This window comes from Catharus ustulatus, chromosome 3, assembly GCF_009819885.2.
Source record: "Catharus ustulatus isolate bCatUst1 chromosome 3, bCatUst1.pri.v2, whole genome shotgun sequence".
NCBI classification, from domain to species: Eukaryota; Metazoa; Chordata; class Aves; order Passeriformes; family Turdidae; genus Catharus; species Catharus ustulatus.
Genome location: NC_046223.1, coordinates 94059875 through 94082826, shown reverse-complemented (window position 1 = coordinate 94082826; position 22952 = coordinate 94059875). Strand labels below are relative to the sequence as shown.

Genomic DNA, 22952 nt, shown 5'->3' with positions numbered 1-22952 from the left:
GAAAAAAAAACAGAGACTAAAGAGACAGATTAGTTAAAACATTTTAGAAATACATGAACATTAGTTGATGTGGTACTTGGCTACTGAGTTTGGCTGAGTTGCGTGCTGTCAGTGACAGACTTTATACAAAAAGAAACCCTCTGTTGGCTTAGTAATTCTCTCTGCAAATGAATAACTAGTTGGAAAAAAGCTGGTGGATCAGAGCCATGTGAACTCTTGTCAGCCTGACTTGGAAGTTGGCTTGAGAGCTCAGCTGTAACAAGAGCAGATGGTGTGAATGTTTATGGCTGGGTAGATGCATGTGTCATTAGAAGTTACTGCACAGGGAAGTGTTTTTTCCAGTGATGTGTTGAACTAATGCAGGTGGCAGAGAGCAGTTGCTTTCCAAAATCCAAGGTTCAGTGTTAATTATCCGTTTTATTGCATTGGTGTTTTTTCTCTGTGGTTCATTGCAGAAGGTGACTGATACCATTTCCTTCTGCTTCATTATGTCACAATTATGTCACTGCATGACTTGACTATTCAAATTAAAAATGCACCGTGAAATGTGGTGCAGGTGGGGTGTGGCAGAAGATAACTAGTCTTACTTTCTACTGTTTGGCGATTTTGTGATTGTCTCATGGTTCTCCAAATCAAAAGGCAAAACACACGCCATCTGGGATGCTGCAGGGGAAATTCTAGCAAAATGTTTTTTGATATTTACAGTATTTTAATTTATTAGCTTTGTATTTTGAACGCACCTTCCAGTATGTCTCGTTCTAAACCTGCCACAGATTTGTCCTGTTCTGTGGTTTGCACTCCAAAAGATTTCATTTTTCTGACTGCCCAAAACTACTTAGGAAAAAGAAAAATACGAACTCTTCGTATTCCTTTGAGGCAGAGAAAAACAGCCATGCTTTTCAAAATGCAGTATGCTGCATGAATAGGAAAGTGTGATGGTGACATCTGAGCTTGGGAAATAAGAGATCATTGTTCTGTGTTTTTTGTTGTTCTAGTTGTCTGGTTTGGTGCACTAATTGCCCTCAGTTCTGGCCATTCTGTTTCCTCAAGAGCTTAAAAACGCAGATATAAATTCATTTAATGTTCTCTGTACTGGAATAGCTTTTTCTGTTGTAACCTCTCATCACAGAAGGAGGAAAGAGTTTTGAATAAACAGAGTACTTTCATTTCTACTGTAATAACATGGTAACATGTCTTCCTTTCACCTACTTTATAACCCTTTGGCCAGGGTTTATAACCCATATGATCCTTGAAGCCATGTGAGATGGTGGGTGTGTCATACAGGTGGACTTGGGTGCTCTTCCAAGCTGCAGTGGCCAGCTGTGCTTGGTGCAGCTGTGAGGTGTTGAATCTAGAGGAAGGATCAATTTCTCCTGATCGTTGAACATAGCTCTGTATGCCTGTGCCATGCAGTGTTAGGCACTGTGTAAGTAGCCCTGCTTTGTAGACACTTGGGTAGGGTCCACAGGGAAATTCTGAAATGTGTCTTTCTTAAATTCTAAGGTGTTTTAAAATGCCCCAAGACATCCTAGTATATATGTTAAAAATGCGCTACAGTAATTAATTCTTTAAGCAGTTTCTTGGTTAATGGGTGAATCTAGAACTACAAAAATCCTTCAAAGAAATAAAACTAAAAATCTCGAGCAGTTGTAAATTTGATACTCCCTGTCTATGTGAGAGGGAGTCTGGGGAGGGTAAGGGTAGCCTCAGTGATGCAAAAGAAAAAGGATTTGGAAAGGCTAGCAGCCATACATTCTTAAACTTTTCCTGGAGTATTTGCATGTTGATACTATTTCTTATTCTCTGTAAGGCCCATGTGTTCATGCAATTTTTCCTAGGAAGCATCCCTACTGTGCTTTTCTAGTCTGGCTGAGGCTGTTATTTGCACTAAGGTTGAAAGGATGAATCAAGGACTGGAACATAAGAGAGCAGAGAAGCTGTGCTAAGAAAACAGCATAGTGTTGGTGAACACTTTGAAGATTATTTGGTTATAATCCAGTTTATATCTGCCTCTTGGTATCAAGTTGTTAAAAAAGCTCATGTACTCATTCTAAGGCTAAAGGGAACAGACTTGTAGGATTTCAACAGTGGATGCCTGAGTTTTTGACTTGCTGGCAAAGCATGTCTGAAATTCAAGAGTGTTCCCTGAGCAATCTTCTGAGATGGATACTCACCTGATTAAATCTTTTCCTGGATTCTCATTTCATGAGTGAATTTTGTGAAGATACTGGGTCACTGAAGCATTCTTGCTTCATGACCCTAAAGTTTGAGTAGGGCTCAGGTGCTTTGCATTTGAGCTCCAGTGCAAGTCTTTGCTTTGCATGACAGAGGGGGAGATTCTGCTCTAAGCACAGTCAGAAGTGCCTGTGTGCTTTTGTTTTTCTCACAGCACTTGGTCATTCTCTCAGATAAGTCCTGAAAGACCCTGTGTTCATAAAGTGTAGTCTCCAGTGATAGAAAGATGTGCTCGAATTTCTTAATTTCTTTTCTAGTGCCTCGACTGGCACTTAATTAAGCTTCCCTTCTTCCAAAGGCATGCCCTTTGTTTCAGATTGCTGTGAGTTGTAGCAGGTTGCTACCCATGCTGCTCGTCCCCCAGAGATTTCCTACAGCGACTCCATCCCCCCTATTCTTCTTGCACAACCTCTGGAGGCCAAATTCTTAAAGCTTAGGGCCCTGACATCCTGGGTTTATAAAAATGTTAATGGTTTTCTTGTTCCATAGCTTCTTCTAGTCAGGAGAGGCAAAGCATGAAGTTTCTATAGTTAATTTAATGCATGGTGCTATTCAGGATTATGTATACTATGTATGTATGCTGTGTTCTTGCAGAGGTGGTGTAATCCTTTTTAGTATCCCTCTTCTCCAAGAAGAGGGATTTTGTTTGCCTTTGACAAATATTAAATCCTTTAAACTCAGTGATGAGTTTTTGTCATGATATTGCATGTTCCTTAAAATGCCCTGAAGGTGTTGATTTAACTGTTATATTCTTATTTGGAACACATTTCTATCCTGCACACACTTTCTCTTAACAGGTGTGCTGTGGAAGCCAGGTTTTTATTCCTAATGTTATACACCTTTCACAGCCATGGACAAACTGTCAACAACTTGCTTCATTCAGCTCTTTCCACATAAAGGTGAAATCACTGAGCTGGGATAACTAAGCATTAGGCACTGGAGTGGCTTTCCTGTCCTTCCCAGCTTCGGGAGTGCCATTTGAATTGTCCTGCTGTCCACCCCTTTCTCTGATGCTGGCTGACCCCGTTGCTTTTGTAGGAGAGGAGCTGCTTGCATTTCTGTGTCTACCTGTGAGTTGCTATTTGTGATCAAAGCCTGGCACACTTTTCTGCTGCTCCTTGTGCTTCCATTGAATGTGTGTACCAAGGACTTGGTCCTGCAAGCCCATAGCATTGGTAGCTGCTCTGTGCTGGCAGTTTTGCACTGACTGTGTGTAGTGACTTTGCAGCTGGCAGCAGGTAAGGGGACTCAGATGGTGTGGTCTTCTGTGGAAGTGGTCTGTGATCTTGCAGTTTTTGGTGTGGAACTGTAGAAAAAATGCAAGTGTGAGTGCAGTGGGGGAATTAAATGTTTTTTTTTCTATTATTGGTAGATAGATTATTCTGGTTGTGTTTGCTGATTCAGCTCCCAGTGGAGCTGAGATCCATTACTTTGTGAACTGAGGAGTGATGGATTTTACGGTGGCATCTGTTGAGGAAATCTGTGTGTAGGCACATCTTGTTAAGCTGTATTTGGCTTTGCATGATGCTTGATATCAAAATCTGAACATGGTTCTTTACTATGATATCCAGTAAGAATAATATTGTTTGTTTAATGTGTGCAATTCATATTTCATACCCACCATAGAGATGAATTCATGCTACATGATATATTAGTTGCTGCTGATTTTTGTAGTTTCTGCTTAAACTGACCTTATGACCGTATTGATAATGCTCTGGTTCTTCTGGACACAAGCCTTGAGACATCGGGATGTTCTTGTTTCAAAATCCTCTCTCTACACAGTTGGCATATCTGTCATTTATAGGAAAATAATTACAGATTTAAACAAAGATAAATATGGTGCTTTAGGATTACTGTAATGGTAGAGATGGTTCCTCACAAGCATGTCAATATGTGTAAGGAAAGACTACAGTGCTGCTATGCAAGGTCTGAGCAGGGTCCAAGACTTTGGAAGTCAGTCTCTAGAAGACTGGTATCCCAAGTGCTCTGTGAGTGTTATTCTTAAGTTTTCCTTGCTTCCAAAATGGATGGATCACAGTTGCAAATTTAGAAACTTACATTTTCTTTTGTCTTCAGCTCTCAGGGTGCTTGAAGAATTCTACGACATTGGTATTTAACTGTTCTGCTTTCAGCTGCAGGTGATTTGATATTTCTGCTTTTTATTTGAAGTGTTCATTCTTTTTAGCCACTTTATGACCTAATTGAAAGTCTCTTTAGAGATCTTGGTCATCCTCAGGACACCACATGCATCATGTGATAGGTAGATTTTATTCAACAAGTTATTAGAGGGCCAGGTGAGTAGGCAGAAGCTTTCCTGCAGAGTGTCCATCAGCCCGTTTTGCTGAAGGGTGGTGTAGAATCTCTGCTTTGCTCTCTAAGACTCAGCTCACTTGTTCATATCAGTGTCTGTGCATCAGTGCTTTCTCTCTTTAATTCAGCCATCTGCTCTCCAAGGTGTACCTGTGATCTGTAGGATTGCTTCCCTTCTGCCCACAAACTGAGAAAGCGTTCCCCTCTTCCTCTCCCCCACTGAAAGCAGGATAACCAGCATTTTTTCAGATGAGAAATTCTGATGGAGGAAAGGCTTGAACGCTTGTTTCGGTTCAGCTATTTTATGGTGAAGAGATAAGCTAAGTAGGGGGAAGCCTACTTAGTTTGAGTCTTCTGATCTTGTCCCACAGCCTCCATGGACTCTGCTGTCTTGTCTGGCAGCTGCTGTCGTTGCTTTGTGCTCTTGCCTGTCTGGCTGCTCACCTGTGCCCTGCTGCACTTCCACAGCATCTGAGCAGAGACTTCCTCCATGAAATCCTCTTCTTTGCCTGCCACCGGCTGCCGTGACATGAACGTGCTGATACAGGTCTGGTGGCAAATAGCAAAACCTAGAATGCTGAGAAATAGGTGGGAATGGATGCTTTCTTGCTCCGTGGACAAGCAAAAAACCCCAAGCCAGCAACCTGTGCTGGAAGACAGTATAGTTGACAAATGGGTCTATCTTCTTAACATGCAACTGCTGGATGTTGCTTGTTTGTTCTCTGAACTGATTTGTGTCCAAGTGAGGGCTTACACACAAACAAGAGTTGCTCTCCTACTCCTGCTTGGACATGTCTTATCTGATACAAGAAAACATGCTGTGGATGCCGTTGCTGCAACCCTGGTGTGTACACCTGAAAGTGATGGAACATCCCACCAGAGACTTGTGTTTTGTATGGTGGTAGAGCAACTTAAGCTTCATTCTGCGTCTGAACAGTGACTGGGTTTGTGGGAAATTTTGGGAATTTTTTGGTGCGAATGAAAGCAAAGCAGACTTGGAGATAAGAGAACTTTTGCTCTTTTGGATGTTTTCTTGCTAACAGTTGTGTTGGGTGTTTGAGTTTTGATGTTTGGGTTGGGGTTTTTTTGACACATCTAATTTCTTGTGACATACCTTTTCTTTGTATTATATCCCATTTCTCCCTTGAGGTTAGTTTAAAATTTTTACTTAAAAACATCATCACTTTAATGTCTGACATGTGAAGTTCAGGGATCAACGTACAAAGGAGCATATTAGGGAAGAAAGAAAAACCTACTGCAAATTACTTTTGGACTCTGGAGCTCTGCAGAGTGCCTCAGATATGTGGAAATTCTTACTTGCTCTGAAGAAGTGATGTAAAAGTGAATCTGATTTGTGAATCTGTGTCACTAAAATTAATTTGATGTTGGTAGGTTGGAGGAAGACATGCAGCAGGAGAATAAGGTAAGGAGAGAAATTACTGGACCATGTCCTTGGACAGGGCTTCTCATCAAAGAGAAGGAAGAAGCAGCAAGTGCTGACTGTGATTGAGAAAAAGAAGATAAATGAACTCTCATGATAGAGTAATTTAATTTGAGACATCTAGAAGTCTATTTTTAAATGGATTACAGAAAAGTGGATTTTCCCATCATGGCATGTTCTGCCAGATTTAACTGTTCTTTCTGAAGAGACTTTGCTAATGTACTTGTGTGCATCTAGCAATAGTGCCTTCATGCAAATTCAAGGGAAAGCTGTGGAGAGGAGCAGGCCAAGTTGGAGGCAGAAAGCTTAGGCCTGCCTGAAGTCAGCTAGAGTGTTAAATGTCAGACAGTACATACAGGAGTGGCATAAAATAAAGACTTAATTTTTTAGATAATCTAGATTAGAGATCATAAAATGGCAATCTATAACCAGACATTGTTAGTTCTTGTATTCACAGATTTGCTTGGGTTTTGGTTTCTATTTTATTGAGAATGTAAGATGGCATGACAATGAAGTTCCTGAAGAATTAATATGGAGTAAGTCTGGAACTTTGTTGTTAAAATACTTCTTCTCATACACAGCTTTATACGTAGAGTACTACTTCTCACATTTATTACCCTCTTACTTCTCAGACTAAAAGTATTTAATTCTGTTATCCTTGAGATCCAAGGTGGAAGTTGTTATAAAAATATCTTCATTAACTCTTCTGTTTAACTCTTGACTGGCATGTATAAGTGAAAAGGTAGAATACATAAATTTGTTGTCAAACTTGGAGTCTTACACTTAATTCACCTGGAACTAATGCTTCCTTCTGATCTGGTCGTCCAGCTCTCCCCTCTCTCTTCTCCCCCTCTTCTTTTTTCCTCCTGTTTCGAATTTACAGCTCCTGATCTCTGTTCCTGCTGCTTGCTGTAACTTAGGATAGTCTGTTGAATTACCTCATGCTATCTGTCCAAAGACCCAGCTTGTTCTTATGTTCCCGCACAGTTTTATTTCAAGAGACATGTCTAATATATATGTGGGCATGAAATGCTGTTTTGTGAGGACTTTTTTCCCTGCTGCTCTTGTCGTTTGGAAAAGGGATGTTTCCAGAAGCAGTGAGGAGGAGAAATGAGACATGTCTCTTCAGTTTCTTGTTAATTATTCAGTAAGGGATTTACTTGAGAAAATGCAACCTGAACCTGTTGGTGAATTTTCCTTAAAGCTTTAAAGACAGGTCTTAAAAGAGCTTTATCTCTTGTGTGTTGTATATCCTCAGTCTCAGAGCCTGAAGAGGAAAATGTTCCAACCTGTTCAAGAGCCACTTAATCTCAATAGAATTCGCAAGAACCATGTGACTCCTGTCACATTGTGCCTCAAAAAAATTGTAGCACTTCATGGAAAGAGGTTGATGATTTCTCACTTCAGGGCTAGTGGCAAACCTCCTGGTTTTAAAGAAAGGGAAACCCATCTGATCATTGCGAATGTCATTATCTCAGTGTGGAAATGGAGGAGGAGGATGAGTAACCTTCCATCCCTTCCCTCTGCGGGATCAGACCCTTGGGAGCTGCACTTGGCTGCTTTTGGGAGGGTAGAGAGATGTGATGGGGACATCTGTGACAACAGCCTGCTCAGCTGGGCTTCCCAGCTGGAGAGCCCATCAAAAAGACAAACGAGTACTTACAGCACAAATTCCTACTTGAAAGGTATTTGAGAAAGTGGGCAGTTTCCTTCCATGTTTAGTAGGGAAGGGCAGTTGGAGAGCAGGGCTGGAAAACTGAGCTTTTCCAAGGGCAGGCTTCTCAGAGGTCACTCTGAGAAGGTGGGTGGCACAGACCAACCTTCCTGGAAGTGACGAGAGAACCTTTAGGCTCCTAAATCACTTGAGTATTGCAGTGCTTAATGCTTAACCTTCTGTGTGTGTGGGTGTATGTGTAAATACCACAGTTGATAATATATATTGTGTATGTGAAAAGAGGAGGATGAAACATAATCTGTGTATTGAATTGGATGGATGAGACCTGGTTTGCTGCTTCTTATCTCTCCTGAGGGATAATCCTGCATGGATTCACAGTCTGTGTCTAGAATGGGCTTCCTTGGCTATAAATGCTCCGTAAACTAATCAACTGCTGAATTGCACTTATGAATTACCACTGGTCACTAAGCAGTTAAAGATGTTCTGTCTTATGTAAAAGTTCTGTTCTCTTGGTGGACTTTCCACTTTTTTCCAGGTAAATCAGGTCTGTTCAGCTGACTTTGGCTGAGGTGTATGCAGTGTGCCAGCTCCAGTGCTCCTAATGCACAGTGCTCTGTGTTGCCTTCATAGCTGGAAAATATGACTGCATCCAGTAGTTGCTCCCTGAAAGACTCTTGAGCATGGTAAACTCTCCTTCAGGAATGTGGTGCATTTCTCATATCTGAGACTTCAGCAAAGTTCTTGCAAAAATAGTTTTTACTTTTACTCTTTTATTCAAGAGTCACTGTTTGAGTAGCTCTGGTCTGACAGCCCTGTCACAGCCTAGGACTTTCCTGGCCATTGCTGTTGCGATACTTATTAGGTGTTGGAAATTATGCTCAATTTTGCAGGATGTGTAATGGATACTGGCTGTACTGTAGCCTTTGTGTAGATGGAATATTATCAGTCCTTGAAATTTAATATAGAATGCTGGAAAAATGTGCAATTCAAAAATTGTATCAGTTTAAAAATCACCCTCCGAGCCATTAGAGGAGGGAAAGGGGGGAATGTGGATTGAGTGATGTAACTGTTGTAGAAATCTTCCAAAAAAAAGGGGAGGAGGGGAAGAAAGGATTGTCATCAAGCAGAAGGATTTTTAGAAGTAATTTCCTCATCTAAACAGTAGAGAATTCTTTAGTGTCAAACTTACTTCTAAAGTTACTTGTACAGGGCTTGCTAAGTTGTTAGCAAATTCTTGTGCAAACTGTAACAATAAACATCTGAAGAGGTGTTTTGAATGGAGAAGGGCACACGTACCCTCTTGTATACATGACTGCAGAGCTTGATTTTGATCCAGTGTTGCTGCCACAACTTCTTTTCTGCTGTCAGTGTATCTGTACTGTCAGACGTCACAGGGCTTATGTTTGGTTTATGGCTTTATTATTAGCAGTGCTGCACAATCTGTATGCCAGAACATCTGGGGCATCGTGTAAGTGAAAAGCATTCATCAGAGTGTAGCATTAGAAGAATCCTACATATTTAAGTAGGATTTGAGCTGGTTATCCAGCAGTGGCAAGAGAAGTATTCAACCTTACTGTTGCTGGTATTGGCAGGTATGTACACGTTAATGTCTGTAACAAAATTGAGTAGTCAACACTAACGGTGAAAGGTTCTTAATCCATCAAGAGACAAAAGGACTTCTTTATCTATTTTAATATTCTCTGCTGCATTCCAATTGATTATGTCAGTGGTTTTATTATGTACCATTATCTTCTCTGCTACAATTATCACTGCATTTTTTGTCCTATAGTAAAATGCGCCTCTTTTCTTGTCTGAATTCATTTATTCAATGCAATGTTACACTAGTCTTCACATGTAGTGATAAAGTATCTTCTCATAACTTGTGTCTTGCTTGAGAAATCTTTCTGAGATGCTTGGCAGTGGAAATTAGTTGCATTTCAACCTTTTTGAATTCAGTAATTGTATAATGATCCTCGCTTCAGAGAGCTGCACTGAATATTTGTCCGTCCTTTGTCCAGATAGGCAGAGGAGAGAAATGAATAGTAAAAAAGTATCAGGTGAGGGGGAGGAAAATGCACTTTGCATAATCAGAGAACGGGTAATATTGGAAAGGATCACAGTAGGTCATTGATCCAACCTTCCTGCTCAAGCAGGATTGTTCTAGACCACATTGCACAGGATTATGTCCAGCTGATTCTTGAGTATCTCCAGGGAGAAGACTCCACAAACTCTCTGGGCAATCTGTTTCAGTGCTTGGTCCCCTGCACAATGAAGATATTTTTCCTAATAGTCAGGTGGAACTTCCTGTGCATCAGTTTCTCTCTGTTGCCTTTTGTCCTGTTACTTGGCACCACCAAGAAGAGCCTGGAAACATCCTCCTGGCACCCTCCCTTCAACTACTGATAGACATTGATGAGTTCCCCTCTCAGTTGTCTCTGCTTGAGGTGAACAGGCCCAGTTTCCTCAGCCTTTTTTGTAAGAGAGGTGCTCCTGTCCCTTAATCATCTTTGTTGTCCTCTGTTGAATCTGTTCCAGGAGCTCCCTGTCTCATACTGGGGAGCCCAGAATGTGACACAGCTCTCCAGGTGTGGACTCACAGCTCAGTGTGTTGTCTGTCCACCTCACTGTCCATTCATGATTAGTCTGCACCTCCTGAGTTTGCCTACAAGGTTATTGTGGAAGACAGTGTCAAAAACCTTGCTCAAGTCCAAAGAGACAACATCCATTGCTCTCCCCTCATCCATCCAGATAGTTGTTTCATTGTAGAATGCAGTAAATTTGATCAGGTGTGAATCCGTACTGACTATTCCAGACACCTTCTTGTCATCCATTTGGAGGGGTTGAGGTGAAGCTGGCAGGTCAGCAGTTCCTTCTTGCCTTATTTGTAGACTGGGCTGGCATTTGCTTTTGTCCAGTCCTCAGACACTTCTCTTCATCCCTGTGACATTTCAGAGATGATGGTGAGTGGCCTGGCCGTGGTGTCCACCTGCTCCCTCAGCACGTGAACATGTACCGACAGGGCTCATGGACTTGTGGAAGTCAAGTCTGCCTAGGTGCTCTCAAGCCCAATCTCTTAACCAAGGAAAAGTCTTTCTTCCAACAATGCTTTACCCTGTCTCCCAGGTCAGAGATCATGTGAAAAAAACCCGCAAAAAATGGAATTTATCTTGTTTTCCCTGTGTCTGTTTGCATTTCTTATTGAAGAGTTTTGCTCATGTAGCAGCTTCATAGTCTGGGAAAGCACATTTTATTTCCAGAACAGATTCAGTAATTTGCAAATACATCCAAACTATAAGCAGTGTGTATACCGTGTTTTTGGAAATGGTATCTTATGTTGGCGTAGTTTTTTCTTAGCTTGGATACTTGTTGGCTTTTACAGATAGTATCCGAGACTGTTATAACAGAAAAACCATGTCAAGATAGTTTTGCTGAGAAGGCATATTTTCTGGGTTTTGTAGTACATCATACAGACGTACAAGAGAAACTGTTTTGCAGTATGACAGTGAAAATCTATTTTGATGGCAGAAATCAGTAGCATGATTAGTTCTAGAAGCTTCTGCACGAGGATTTATCTTCTGCTTTATATGTTGCATTTTTATGTGTATATATTTTTTTCCCCAAACAAAGTAGGATAGTTATTTTTACTTCAGCTTTACTTTTTGTTGTTTGCTTGTTGGTTTGTTTTTAATCAGTGAGAATGATTGTCATGTTAAAGCATGTATCTCTCTGTGAAAGGGTTGTATGTGTCCATTAATGCATTTTAAAATCTGTGGATGCTGGCTTGGTTGCAAAGAAATAAGTAATTCTCAGTGCTCAGAAGCTTTGAAATAGAGATGTCCCTTTCAGAACGTTTCCAGCTAGTTCCCAGGGAAGAATAGCATGAAGACTGGATAGTGGTTGACACAATCTTTACTTGCTGTTGGTTAGCCAAGATCAGTGCCAGTATTTTTTTGTTGCTGCAATGCAAGATAAAAGTTGCAGTGTCTATTTGACTAGATTTAGATGAGATTTTAGGAGGAAATTAACTGCTGTGAGGGTGATGAGGCACTTGAACAGGCTGCCCAGAGAAGCTGTGGATGCCCCCCTTCCTGGAAGTCTTCAAAGCCAGGTTTGATGGGGCTTTGAGCAACCTGGTCTAGTGGAAGGTGTCCCTGCCCATGGCAGGGGGTGGGACTTGCTGATGATTTTCAACTCATACCATTCTGTGATTATGTTCAGAATTGGGAAGCATTCAAAAAGATGCTTTTGATGAGATTACCTGCAAGAGATGAACCTTGTGAACAGGTACTTTCACACCTCTTTTGGGGAGAAAATCAGAGCAAAATACATGGGTAGTCAATATTGGTTTACTCAGCTAGGTGGGGAAAGAACTAATTTCCATATTTTTTTTCAATGTATTTCGATCATACATGGCTGGTGAGGTCAGTGGAAATAGCCAAAAACTTTGAAGTCTGACCTTTATTTAAAATTTTAATTAAAAAAAATTACTTTCAAAATCAATAATAAAGATTAATTTTGACATTCAAGGAAACCAGAGTTTTTGTTTAATTTTTGCTGGATCTCAGTGACAGTAAATGGGTACTTAATCAGAAGACTCACAGCCTGTTTGTGGATATTCAGTTTGCTATAAGAGTGCTCTAAGACAGTTTTGTTTCTAAGACATACTTGACTTGAGTAGATAAATGTGCTGTATTGAAGTTCCTTGAAAAAAACCCAACATGTTTTAATGAACAGATATCTCTGTTTTTTTCCTGGTGGTCTGAAATGGTGTAGTAGTACTTATTTGTGACCTGTCAATATGAATATAATTTCAGAATTACTTGGCTATGGTGTAAGGGAGGATGTTTCTGCTCAGTGGGTGTATGTTAAGGGTGGAGAGACAATCTCTTCTTCCTTCCAGTGTTTTCCTTTCCTGTGTACTTTATTCTGCTACAGAATGTGAGCATATATTGATAATTCACCAGAGGTTCAGATTATAGTTGGCTCTTTAGGATAGCCCTAGCACATTGATTGTCTGATTCTTTTGATGGGCACAGTCTGATGAAGAGCAGTCCAAGGACAGGTGAGTGGTAGGAAGATGAACATGAAGCAGGAGGGGGAAATGGGGTGTGAAAAAGCACAAAATGGGTCTGCTTCTATAGTTCTGTACTTGGACATGGAACAGTCGTGCGTGTTGAAATGTCTTAAAAGATACCAAGATAACTCCTTGCAGTAGTGAGTTACTTACTGTCATTATGCAATAATTTCAGTGCAGATGCAGTACAGTTGCTGACAATTTTTTCCTTTTTTTTTTTTCTCTGCAGATATTCCGGAAATACCAGAAAGCATCTCATTCTGCAGAGCACTACAGGTAGCAGATTTCAGTGGCAATCCACTGACTAGGTAACTTCACCTTCTTCTTAGTATGACACACCAGAATTGCTATCTTGCTGTAGCAGTTACAATTTTAAATAAACCCTTAAAATTTGTGACCTAGACTCTGTGTGATATGCCAACTGTGTTTGTCTCTGGCAGAGACTGCAGCAAAAGTCCAGATTTATAAAGTGATGTGCATCTTTCTTTGGTGGGGATGAAATTTGTTAGCCAAACAGAAAAATCTGATTTGGTAAATCTGATTGTCTATAAAATATTTTCATTCCTTTTCCTAAATGCATGGGAAAACCCTGTTCATACTTGGGAAAGATACAGCAATGGGAAGAGCAAATGAATTGGCACAAACCCAGATGCCTGACGATTTGGAATAGACTTTAGATCAGCTGCTGCAGATAATGGCTTTTACTAATGATTAAAGCTGGGACTAGCATTTCATCACCCTCCTGTCAGCTGGGACACAGTGACATGCAGTAACATGAGGCAGAAATGCACTGTGCTTGTTGGTGCTGTTGTGTCTGCTGCCAGCCTGTGTTCTGATGAGCTGAGGTTCAGAGGTTTTGCACGCTTTTAGTGTGGAAGAAGAGTATTGTTTATGCTTCTCTGTTCAATTTGCTGAAGAATTTGGAATTTATTTAGTAAAGTGAGGGTGGAGATGGCAAGGAAGAGGTGATTTACTAGTTAAAACCTTTGAATACTGTTTGGAGAACTATTTCTTGGACCAGCCATTGCCACAGAGCTCCTTTGTGATGCTGAGCAAGTCACATAAGGCAGAGTGTTCACGGTGGGTGCTCACTGACCTGCTTTGCTTTGTACTGAGATGGCCAGATACTTGCAGGGTTAGCTGGCTGACTGGGCTGCTGCAGTGTAACAAACAGGAGTCTGTAAGAGCTTAAGCCACTCCAGTGGTTTTGCAAGAGTGCTTCTCCCACATGTGCAGCTCAGATTCTTCAGAAGTGTGCTTTGAATATTGCCCATAGTGCCTCCTAAGTTCTCTGAAAGTCACATCGCTGAGCATTAAAGGGACACTTGTGATCTTAATCCCTGTGGCTCTGTAGCCTATTTATATAGTGAGGATAATAATACCACAAAAATCCGGCAAAGCAAACTGAGGCTGAACTGATGTTTAGATACACAAGTGGTGAGGGTCACTGAGCAGCTTTTTTCCAGGCATCGGTTGCACTGTATAAAGCTCGGATCTGTGTCTTGTGGTATTGAAATCAGAAGTGTCAGTGTAGTGTTCTAGTTATCCTTCTTCATTCTGTGTGCTCAATAAGGCCTGAGACCTCAGTAATGTATTTCCTTTAACAATACCTGTAATGCACAGCCACAGCTTTGTGGAATTCACAAGAGTGTTTTTCAGTGGTGTTGAAATAGATCTCATAACTCTTTGTTGATAATTTAAGGGAATTCTGAAAATTCTAGATAAAGTGGCTCCAAAGCATGTGCATGTCCTGGGAAACATCACTCCAAGCAGTTTAATAAGTTAGAAAGCACAGATTCCAGGAACTGTTTACATATGGTTGCCAGGTATTTCTGTGATGAGATCCAGAATTTCAGTTTTACCTGCATAATAGCATGTAAGTTTTTGCACAGATTTACCCAAGCAAAGTGGAAAATTAAATAGTTATTTTTGTGTAATATTCTAGAACTTTTTTTTTAGCCATTGATTGTTGTCATTATTTCCTCTAAGCTTAAAAGCCAGTTGGAGATCTTTGCAGTCAATGTCCTACCACTAATACAATGTGGTTGCCTCATTGTCAGACTTAAATCACTAATGAAACTGAGCATTAAAGGTGGCTAGCAGACCATTTTTCAGCTGTTTTCAGACTATTTCAGGTTTTTATGTTATTTATATCAGTAAAGAGCATTTATTTATAGATATCTATACACATGTATGGATTTATTATAGATATGAAGTCCACTGCCTGCTGGAGAGAGAATAGAATAGTTCTGGTTGGAAGGGACCTACAATAATTGAGTCCAACTACTTGTTATGAGGGCTGAACAAAAGACAAACCATTTAACTCCACTCTTGAACCTGTTAGAGTCTAAATGGTAATGAGTGGTTCCAGTGGAGCTCACATTTTGAAGATATTGAGCATCTCCTGTTAATAAAGTTCAGAATATGAAGCAGTGCAGTACAGAATTGATCACATGAAAAATCCCTCTTGCCCCACACTGTAATTTGCATTTTTCCTTCTCCCCATCCCCCCGTGTATTTGCCTGTTGGTGTGTCTCCATTTACAAGTTGCCTGCAGGTCATGCCAAGTGCCTTGAGCTGGGTGGTGGGGACAGCAGGAACCAAACCAAATGCTACAGCTTGATCTTAGATTGCAGGCGCTGGGGGTCAAGCAGAAGTTGAATGACTGGGCCAGGAGCTTCTGCTTCTTTACCTAACTGGCCCCTTTACCTCATCCCGTCTCTTGTGCAATACAAACTGAGCTGCTTGGTATTGCCAGTGAGCAGCAAGTGGCACAGGAGCCCCTCAGTGTGGGGGAATGGGGAGCCACACCTTGCAGAAGACCAGATGAATGATGGACCTAAAGGCTTTGGGAACTTGGAAGTGTTCTGCACATGACTGCATTTTATAGTGTAAGAAGCGAGGATTAACATGCTGTAGTGTTGTGAACCAGTAAATGTGAAATGCTGTAACAGCAGAACATTGTCTTCATAGTGAACAGCATATTTCTTAAAAAAAGCAGCAGCTGAAGAGCAGCCTAGCAGCTAATACAAAATGGCCTTGCTATAAGTATGTATGTAACTGGAGCCTGAATAAAAATAAAATTTAATCATTCTACCATTTGGTTATACAGGAAAACAATAATAAAAAAGTTTGTGTTGTTTTTTTTTAATGTGATTGATTTTATTTTTCAATTTTGTGAAAATGCTTTAAATGTTCTCAAGCTGTGTAGTGTTTTGAAGCTGAAATTGGGTGCAGGGAAGAGAGTGGTATATCACCTGTTCTTTGACACAGAATGAACTGTAAAGACTCTTAAATCATGGGTGTTTTTTATGATCTTTAGAATTTTCATTCCTTCCTCTGTGTGTATTTGCTAAATAAAGTCTTGCTCGCATGAGGATACTTCTGGAAGTCCTTGATTTGAATTAATATCTCCACAGGCTGCCTGAAAGCTTTCCTGAATTGCAGAATCTAACATGTCTTTCAGTAAATGATATCTCTCTGCAAGCACTACCTGAAAACATTGGGAAGTAAGTTCTTTGTACTTTATTACTTTTAATTTTTTTCTTTATTGTTGCACTTATTGTATGAATGACTCGCATAATTGTATTTAATACACCTATAACATTATTTACATGTCTACCCTTATTTTTTTCTATTCTTTCAAGTCGGAGGGATCTGTTTTAAAAAACCCTGAAACATGGCATTTTCACTTGACATTAGCAGGTTAATGCAAAACCTAAAGTGTGTATGTGTATAGTTCAACTCTGTTCTTTAGGATTTAAAATAACTTGGAATTTTAGGTGCAGAATTAATTTGGTGTTTTGTCATGCTGATCTGACCTTTTGCTTTCCTAAGTAGACCATTGATCCATTATTGTGAACATGTCAGATGGCTTGCAGCTTAGCTCAAAAGCAGGCAATTGCTGGCACTAGAACAGATGGGTAAAAGCTGGCTGTGATCAGGATGGAAATTTAGAAGCTCCCTAACTAGCTATGGAAGCAGCCTGGGTTTGAAAAAAACTTCAGTGAGAGCTGTGGAGATGAAAACTCATGGAACAGCTCTTAAGATTAAATTTTGTATGTTTTTAAGATATTTGTTTGCTCTGGAAGGTAGTTTGGTGTTGGAAGGACAGACTTTCAAAGTGGAAATATGGAAAGTGAAGTGAACAAGGTTTATGTGTCTCCTTTGGACTGAAATATTCACACTTGCAGATGGGAAATCTCTTTCCCTTTAATGGAGAGATGGTGTCTCTTCCAATTTGAAGGAGAAGTAGTAGTTCCATGTCTCCTCACTTAAATATATGAGAATCACTATGCTGATTCAGCTCAAAGGCTCATCTAGCCCAATTTCCTTCTACTGTTGCCATAAGTAGATGCCTTATGAGGGTTTAGAAGAACAATGTGTATGTGTTATGACTTTTTTCCATCCCCTGACTGTTTCTGGTTCAGAGGATTTCCTGAGCTTTGGATTTTGGTTTGTCTAATTGATAGACCATAATAAATCTCTCTTTTGAGTACTTGTCCAGTTTCTCCTTGAGCATGTGTAGACATCTTCAATATTCTCCCCGGCAAATAGCTGCACACAACTATTACCCATTTTACTGGCTTGTTGTTAGTTCAGTAACATCCAGATGTTTCTAAACAGAGGAGTTTTGCAGAAAGGATCTTAATCATAAGAGCTCCTGCAATGTAGTCAGGTTCAGACTGGCATTACTTTAGCCACTTCCCATGGATATGAAAGCTCTCACCTGGCACCATGCCAGCTGCAACAGAAGTGGAAAGTATCTTTTGAAACCTCCCACAAGCACTAACAGGTACAGATAGCGTGTGCCCAGTGACTAGGGAAGAGTCTTAGCAAAAAAAATGCATGGGCCAGGACTTCCTGTGATATTCCTCCTTCACTGCAAAAGTTCACAAAATTTTTCATGCAGCTTTTTCAGCACTGGCAGCTAAGAAAAGGCCTGTTCAGACTTACTTTGTATCTACTGAAAATCAAGGCCAAAAATTTGGGATCCTGCCTGATTCTGAAAATAAATACAAGAAACAAGCATGATTCTCAAAAGCATGGTGTGGATTGCCGCTTTGCCGACAGTAGCTATGGGAGGATTGACTTCCCTGAGTTGACTGACTGTGGTGGTGCTGGCTTCTTGTTCTTGTTCTGCCTCGCATTTGGAAGTGTGAGTGGTGATATCTGATTTGGAGCAGATGGCTGCAAACAAGTATGGTTAAAATGGGGATACCAGAATTTGTAGAGATGTTGATATGTGGAGCTGTGCAAGAAAGAAAGGTAAAAATTTGCCCTATACTGGTCCTAAGCAGTTCATGGAAATAGTGTGATACTGTTTCAGTGTGATCTCTTGCATAACAGTGCAATGCAACCCATCCTCTTTTAAAGTCAGTACCTGATCTGTGATATTGAAACTAAAAATCTGGAGGACTAAAGTCCTCACTTATGTTAGGAAGAGCCACAAGCTTGTCCTGGTGGTCTTGGTGAGTTCCCCTGGAGGGATAGACTTCTGTTCAAGTCTGACAGGCCTGCTTTCATCTGGGAAGTGTTCCCACATTAGCTGTTTAGAATATGAATGTTGTATTTTTATAAAAACGCTTTAATCTCATAAGTAGAAATTTTTATTATCATGTTTATATTTAAAGAAGCAGAGACAGTGAGGCTGTTGTTTTTCCCTCATCGGATATTCAAAATAGGTGGGAATATGTTGGGAAGTCAACAGGAAGCTTACACTGAAAATTCATAGTGTCTAACTCAGAAGAATGATAATGTTGTGTGAGGGAAACTCATGGGGTGTCCACCCAAAATGTTACTATTCCTGAAGTCTTTTGAGGAATGATAGAGGTCCTGTTTGTTTCCAGCTCAAAATTATTGGGATGTCTTGTAGTGAACTGGAACTGCAAGCTGAAGTCATTATGGATCACTTCTGAGAGTGAATTTGACTGATTTTTTTTTTGCATTAAATGTATAAGTAAGAAATGTTTTGGGGTTTTTTTTTGTTTTGTTTTGTTTTTTTGGTTTTTTTTTTTAGTCTGGCTGCCAACAAGTGCAACTTTCCTCATTTAGTTGGCAAAATTTTCATCATTTACTGCATGTGAATTTGATGGTGCTACCAATCATCTTCTATTTGGTGAAAGTAGTGAAATGCTCTGTGCCTTTTCCAATGGTAAAACCCATAAACTTGTACTTGTTGTTTCCTCCTATGTTTTTCATCTGCTAGGACCTCATTCCCCCAGTGCTGGGAATTGAAAAGTAATGCTAACTTTGTTTTTCTGGCTGAGCAGACTAAGTAAGACTCTATAAGATGTTTGGATGTGTTTGCAAATGCCTTTATTGGAGTTTCAGTATGCTCTGGATAATAATGCATGTTGTTATTTGAGAGAATAGGCTGGACCAGTATGCTCTATATGAAATCTGCTAAATAGTGAACAAACAAATATATACTGGTATTTATTCTTCTATATTTGGACTTGTTTGGGGGAAAATTTGAAGTCCTTATGCTTGCTGCAGGTCTTCTGGCCACTAGCATATGTGGAACCTTGGGGAAGTGCATCCTAATTGCTTACAGTCTTATAGTGCTGTCTAGGAAACTGCCTGATACAACCAGTGAAATCTCTAACTCATCTTCATGTCACACAGAGATCAGTATGCACTTAGTGTCTATTTATTTATTTATTTATTTATTTTTTTATTTTTATTTTTTAGCCACCTTCTTATAATCTTGTGGTGATGGAAATTTGCCTTACTGTCTTAAAAGGAGAAAGCAGTAAAAGCAATGGCAAATCTTTTACAAACAGCAGTACTTTCACGTTAGTAAGAAAGTTCTTACAGGTAACAGACCTGAATTGCCTCGTGATGAGCCCTTAGTGGAAATGTGTCTTCCCTGTGAAGTCAGATATCCAGTCTGTTTTTCCCGTGGTCTGATGCGTGAGTGCCAGACTTCAGCTTCACTGTTCCAGGCCAGTGTTTGAACTTGTTCAAACTACTGATTTGTAGAGTTCCATCAATACTTTTACTGTGCTGTTAAGCATTCTTCTGTGCAGATCTTTTATATTTTTATTTTCCTTTGTATTGCCAAAAGGAGTATTTTAAAGTGTTTTCAACTGGATGTTTGCAGAACACACGCAATGAGTTCCTTGAGCCTTTTGTCTTTCCTCTTGCTTATGCATAGCCATGCTCAGAGTATGTCAACTTTTCTTATGCTGTGAGACCACTTCAATCTGCTTTTCTGGAACTGTCACATGTGCTGTTTTCTCTTGCTGGGTTAAACCTACTTCTTGTAAGCTCATGTATTGTTTCAGGGCTTTCTAGAAAAATGTGTGACAAACACGGGACTGGAAAACAAACTAGATATCCTGATATTACCAGTGCTACTCTTTGTGTTTCTCTGTATTTGTGTTCTCTTAACTCATGACTTGGTTGCTATCTAGAGTAAAACAGTGAATGCTAATGCATGGGAGATGCTTAAGCTGATAATTAGGTGGGTGCAGCTTGGAGCAGGACTTGTCCTGTTGGCTAGTTGAACCATTTGGAGAAACAAGTTACACCATTGAAGCTGTGAGTAGGAGTGTCTTTTGCAGCCTTTCTCAGTCTAATGAGAGCAAGTCTAATTTCCTTGCCTATTCTGCACGACCGTCTGTGTCTAGAGCTGCCCAACAAGCAGGCATAACCTGTTCCTCCCAGCGTGGGTAACATTTAGGAATTTCCCCTTGCTTCTAGGATTATTTTTCTTCAATACTTCCTTATTCACATAGCACCCAAAACACAGGACATGACTTTTTCCTGAAATTGAAAAAGCAGAGTATTTGTACGTAAGGATATTTGAATAAATTGGGATGTTTGTGAGACTTCCTAGGGCATGTCTTATAATAATAGTGTGAATATTCTAATGCCCAGCACCATTCTTGTCCATAGATGTTCATTCTGTAGTGTTGGCTCCAGGCCACTGTAATATTGGCTTTTTACCAGTAAAGCATGATGATTTTAGAGATGTGCATAGTCCTATGGCTTAATGTCTAGAAAGAGAAGAGAGATTGTGTCAGTTTGTGTGTTTATTATTTATTTGTGGTTCTTAGGCTTGTATAAGATCCAAGTACCTTCTTAGGAAAGCCTTTTGTGCATCTCTAATGTTTAATCTAGCATTGGACACTCAGGACAGTGCTTCCTGAGGAATTTGTCTTAGCTGAAAAAACAGTCCTTTCAGCATGAAATGTGTATTTGAAGACAGTTATCTGTCACATTCTGTAGGGGTGGAAAAATCAACTAAATTCTTAAATACATGAAGCAAAGGGCACAGCTTCACTAGTGTGTTTTAAATTATGATTTAAGACCTGTTGCCCATTGGTACACCATACACCTAACTCATACCCAGTTTCTAGCTTTCACCATTTTTTCAGTCTTGTCTGTGCCTGGGAAAGATAAAGATTACCAGATTACTTTTTTTTTATTAAGATGTTAAGCTTTAAAGTAAGAGATTATTCATGACTAGCAGGTAGGGTATTTTGAAAGTTCTGTACATGGCAGATGAAAAAAGCTTTCCTCTGCCATACACAGTCTTTATTCCTTCCCTAAAAATACACAGATGGTCTCCTACTTGTACATGATTTCAAAATCCTGAGGATTCAACTAAAGATCACAGAAATACAATGATTTGTAGTATCCCCATCATTCACAGTTTCCCCCTCCCTCCACCCCATTTTTTTAAAGACAGCTGTACAATCTGTGATGCAAGAAAGTAGCATAGCTTTATTTTAGCTCCAGAAACTTTTGATGTGGGGAGGGGTGAATTTCTTTAGATGTGCAGGATATTCTGATGTTGATGACTGATGAGTCTGGTTTACCCCCAAGCTGCAAGCAGGCTGAATGGATCTGTGGAACCTTACTACTGAAAGGGAATTACCAGGTAAGCAGAGATATTTTCCTCTTAACATTTGCAACTAGCAGGTAGAATGCTGAAAAAGGCATTTCATTATGAAAGTGAACATAATGAAAAGAATAGAACAAATGTTGCTGTGCTTAGGAGCATTGTTTTGCAGAAAGATTTGTTACAGGCATGCTTTTCAACAGTCATGGAACCACAAATACCCAGAGATTTTGTGTTAGTCACTGAGGTGATGGTTCTGCATATGTATGTTTGATTCTAGAGATTTCAAAGTTTTCAGCAGCTTCTGAAACAAAATCTCTAATGTTGATCATGGAAGAAGTAGCTGGAGAATAAAAGATCTTCAAAGGCAGGAGTGACGTGCTCAATACAGATGGTCCAGAAGCAGATCAGAATGGCATACTAATCCTGGGCCAGTCCATGGCCTTTTATCTTAGTGTATGCCTGATATTTCAAGTGTAGCTTATGCATCTGGTAGCATCACGAATCACAGAAAATGTTCTTAAAATTGTGTGGAATGAGACAATTTAATTCTCTTTTCAGGTTTAGCATAATAATATCTCATTAACATAGAGTCTTACACGATAAAACAGATGTGATGGGGAAGCTTATATCACAAATACATAGAAGGAGGACTATATGTAGGTGGTCTAGCTAGGCTGATATAAATAGTATTGAAAACTCCTACTGTGGCTTAACTGAATTTAGCATGGCAAGAAATATTTACAGAGTTTGAGTAGGTAGTGCATTTAGTGTTAATCACAGCTGGCTGGTAAATGACAAAACTGAATGTTAAGAACTCGGAAGTTTATTTCAGGAACACTAGCAATGTAATAGTGAATGCAGTGCCATCTGACCTTTAAATAAGAAATGTTGCATTCTATATGTTACACAAGAAAAATATATTTAACATTGAAGTCATTGAAGATTGATGTTGCAGGAGTCGAAAAGGAGATACTTTTAAAAATGATATTTTGCTGTAACAGTGAATTGAATTAGCCTTCCCAATCCATTTCAGTAGTCTCAATGAGCAAATGAGACCAACTTAGACTATCTCAGTAACACACTTAGGGATTTCCTTGGCCATAAAATGTAGAACTTCATTTTTAAAACTTGAATGTGGCTTTTACTACTGGCCATCTATTGAGGCTTTCCCTCAATTAGTGGCCGATAACATAATGCCTTTTTATCCTGTTTTTACTTGTGGAAGATATGTAGCTCTTTATGAGCCAATTAATAATATTGACAATTCAATTCAAGTAAATGACTATGCAAATACACTTTCTCTGACTTTCAATCTTCTTGCTGTTTAAGTCCAGGATGACAAAACTACCAACTTCACTTTTTT

At 39.8% G+C, this 22952-nt stretch overlaps 1 protein-coding gene across 1 annotated transcript in view; it reads left to right on the top strand.

Moving 5' to 3' along the window:
- LRRC1 (leucine rich repeat containing 1) overlaps window positions 1-22952 on the top strand; it is a 79220-nt gene that overhangs the window by 17288 nt on the left and 38980 nt on the right. Inside the window, exons 3-4 of the mRNA XM_033055888.1 lie at window positions 12965-13043; window positions 16155-16244. Of these exons, the coding sequence (XP_032911779.1) occupies window positions 12965-13043; window positions 16155-16244 (169 nt within the window). The remainder of the gene's footprint in view (window positions 1-12964; window positions 13044-16154; window positions 16245-22952) is intronic.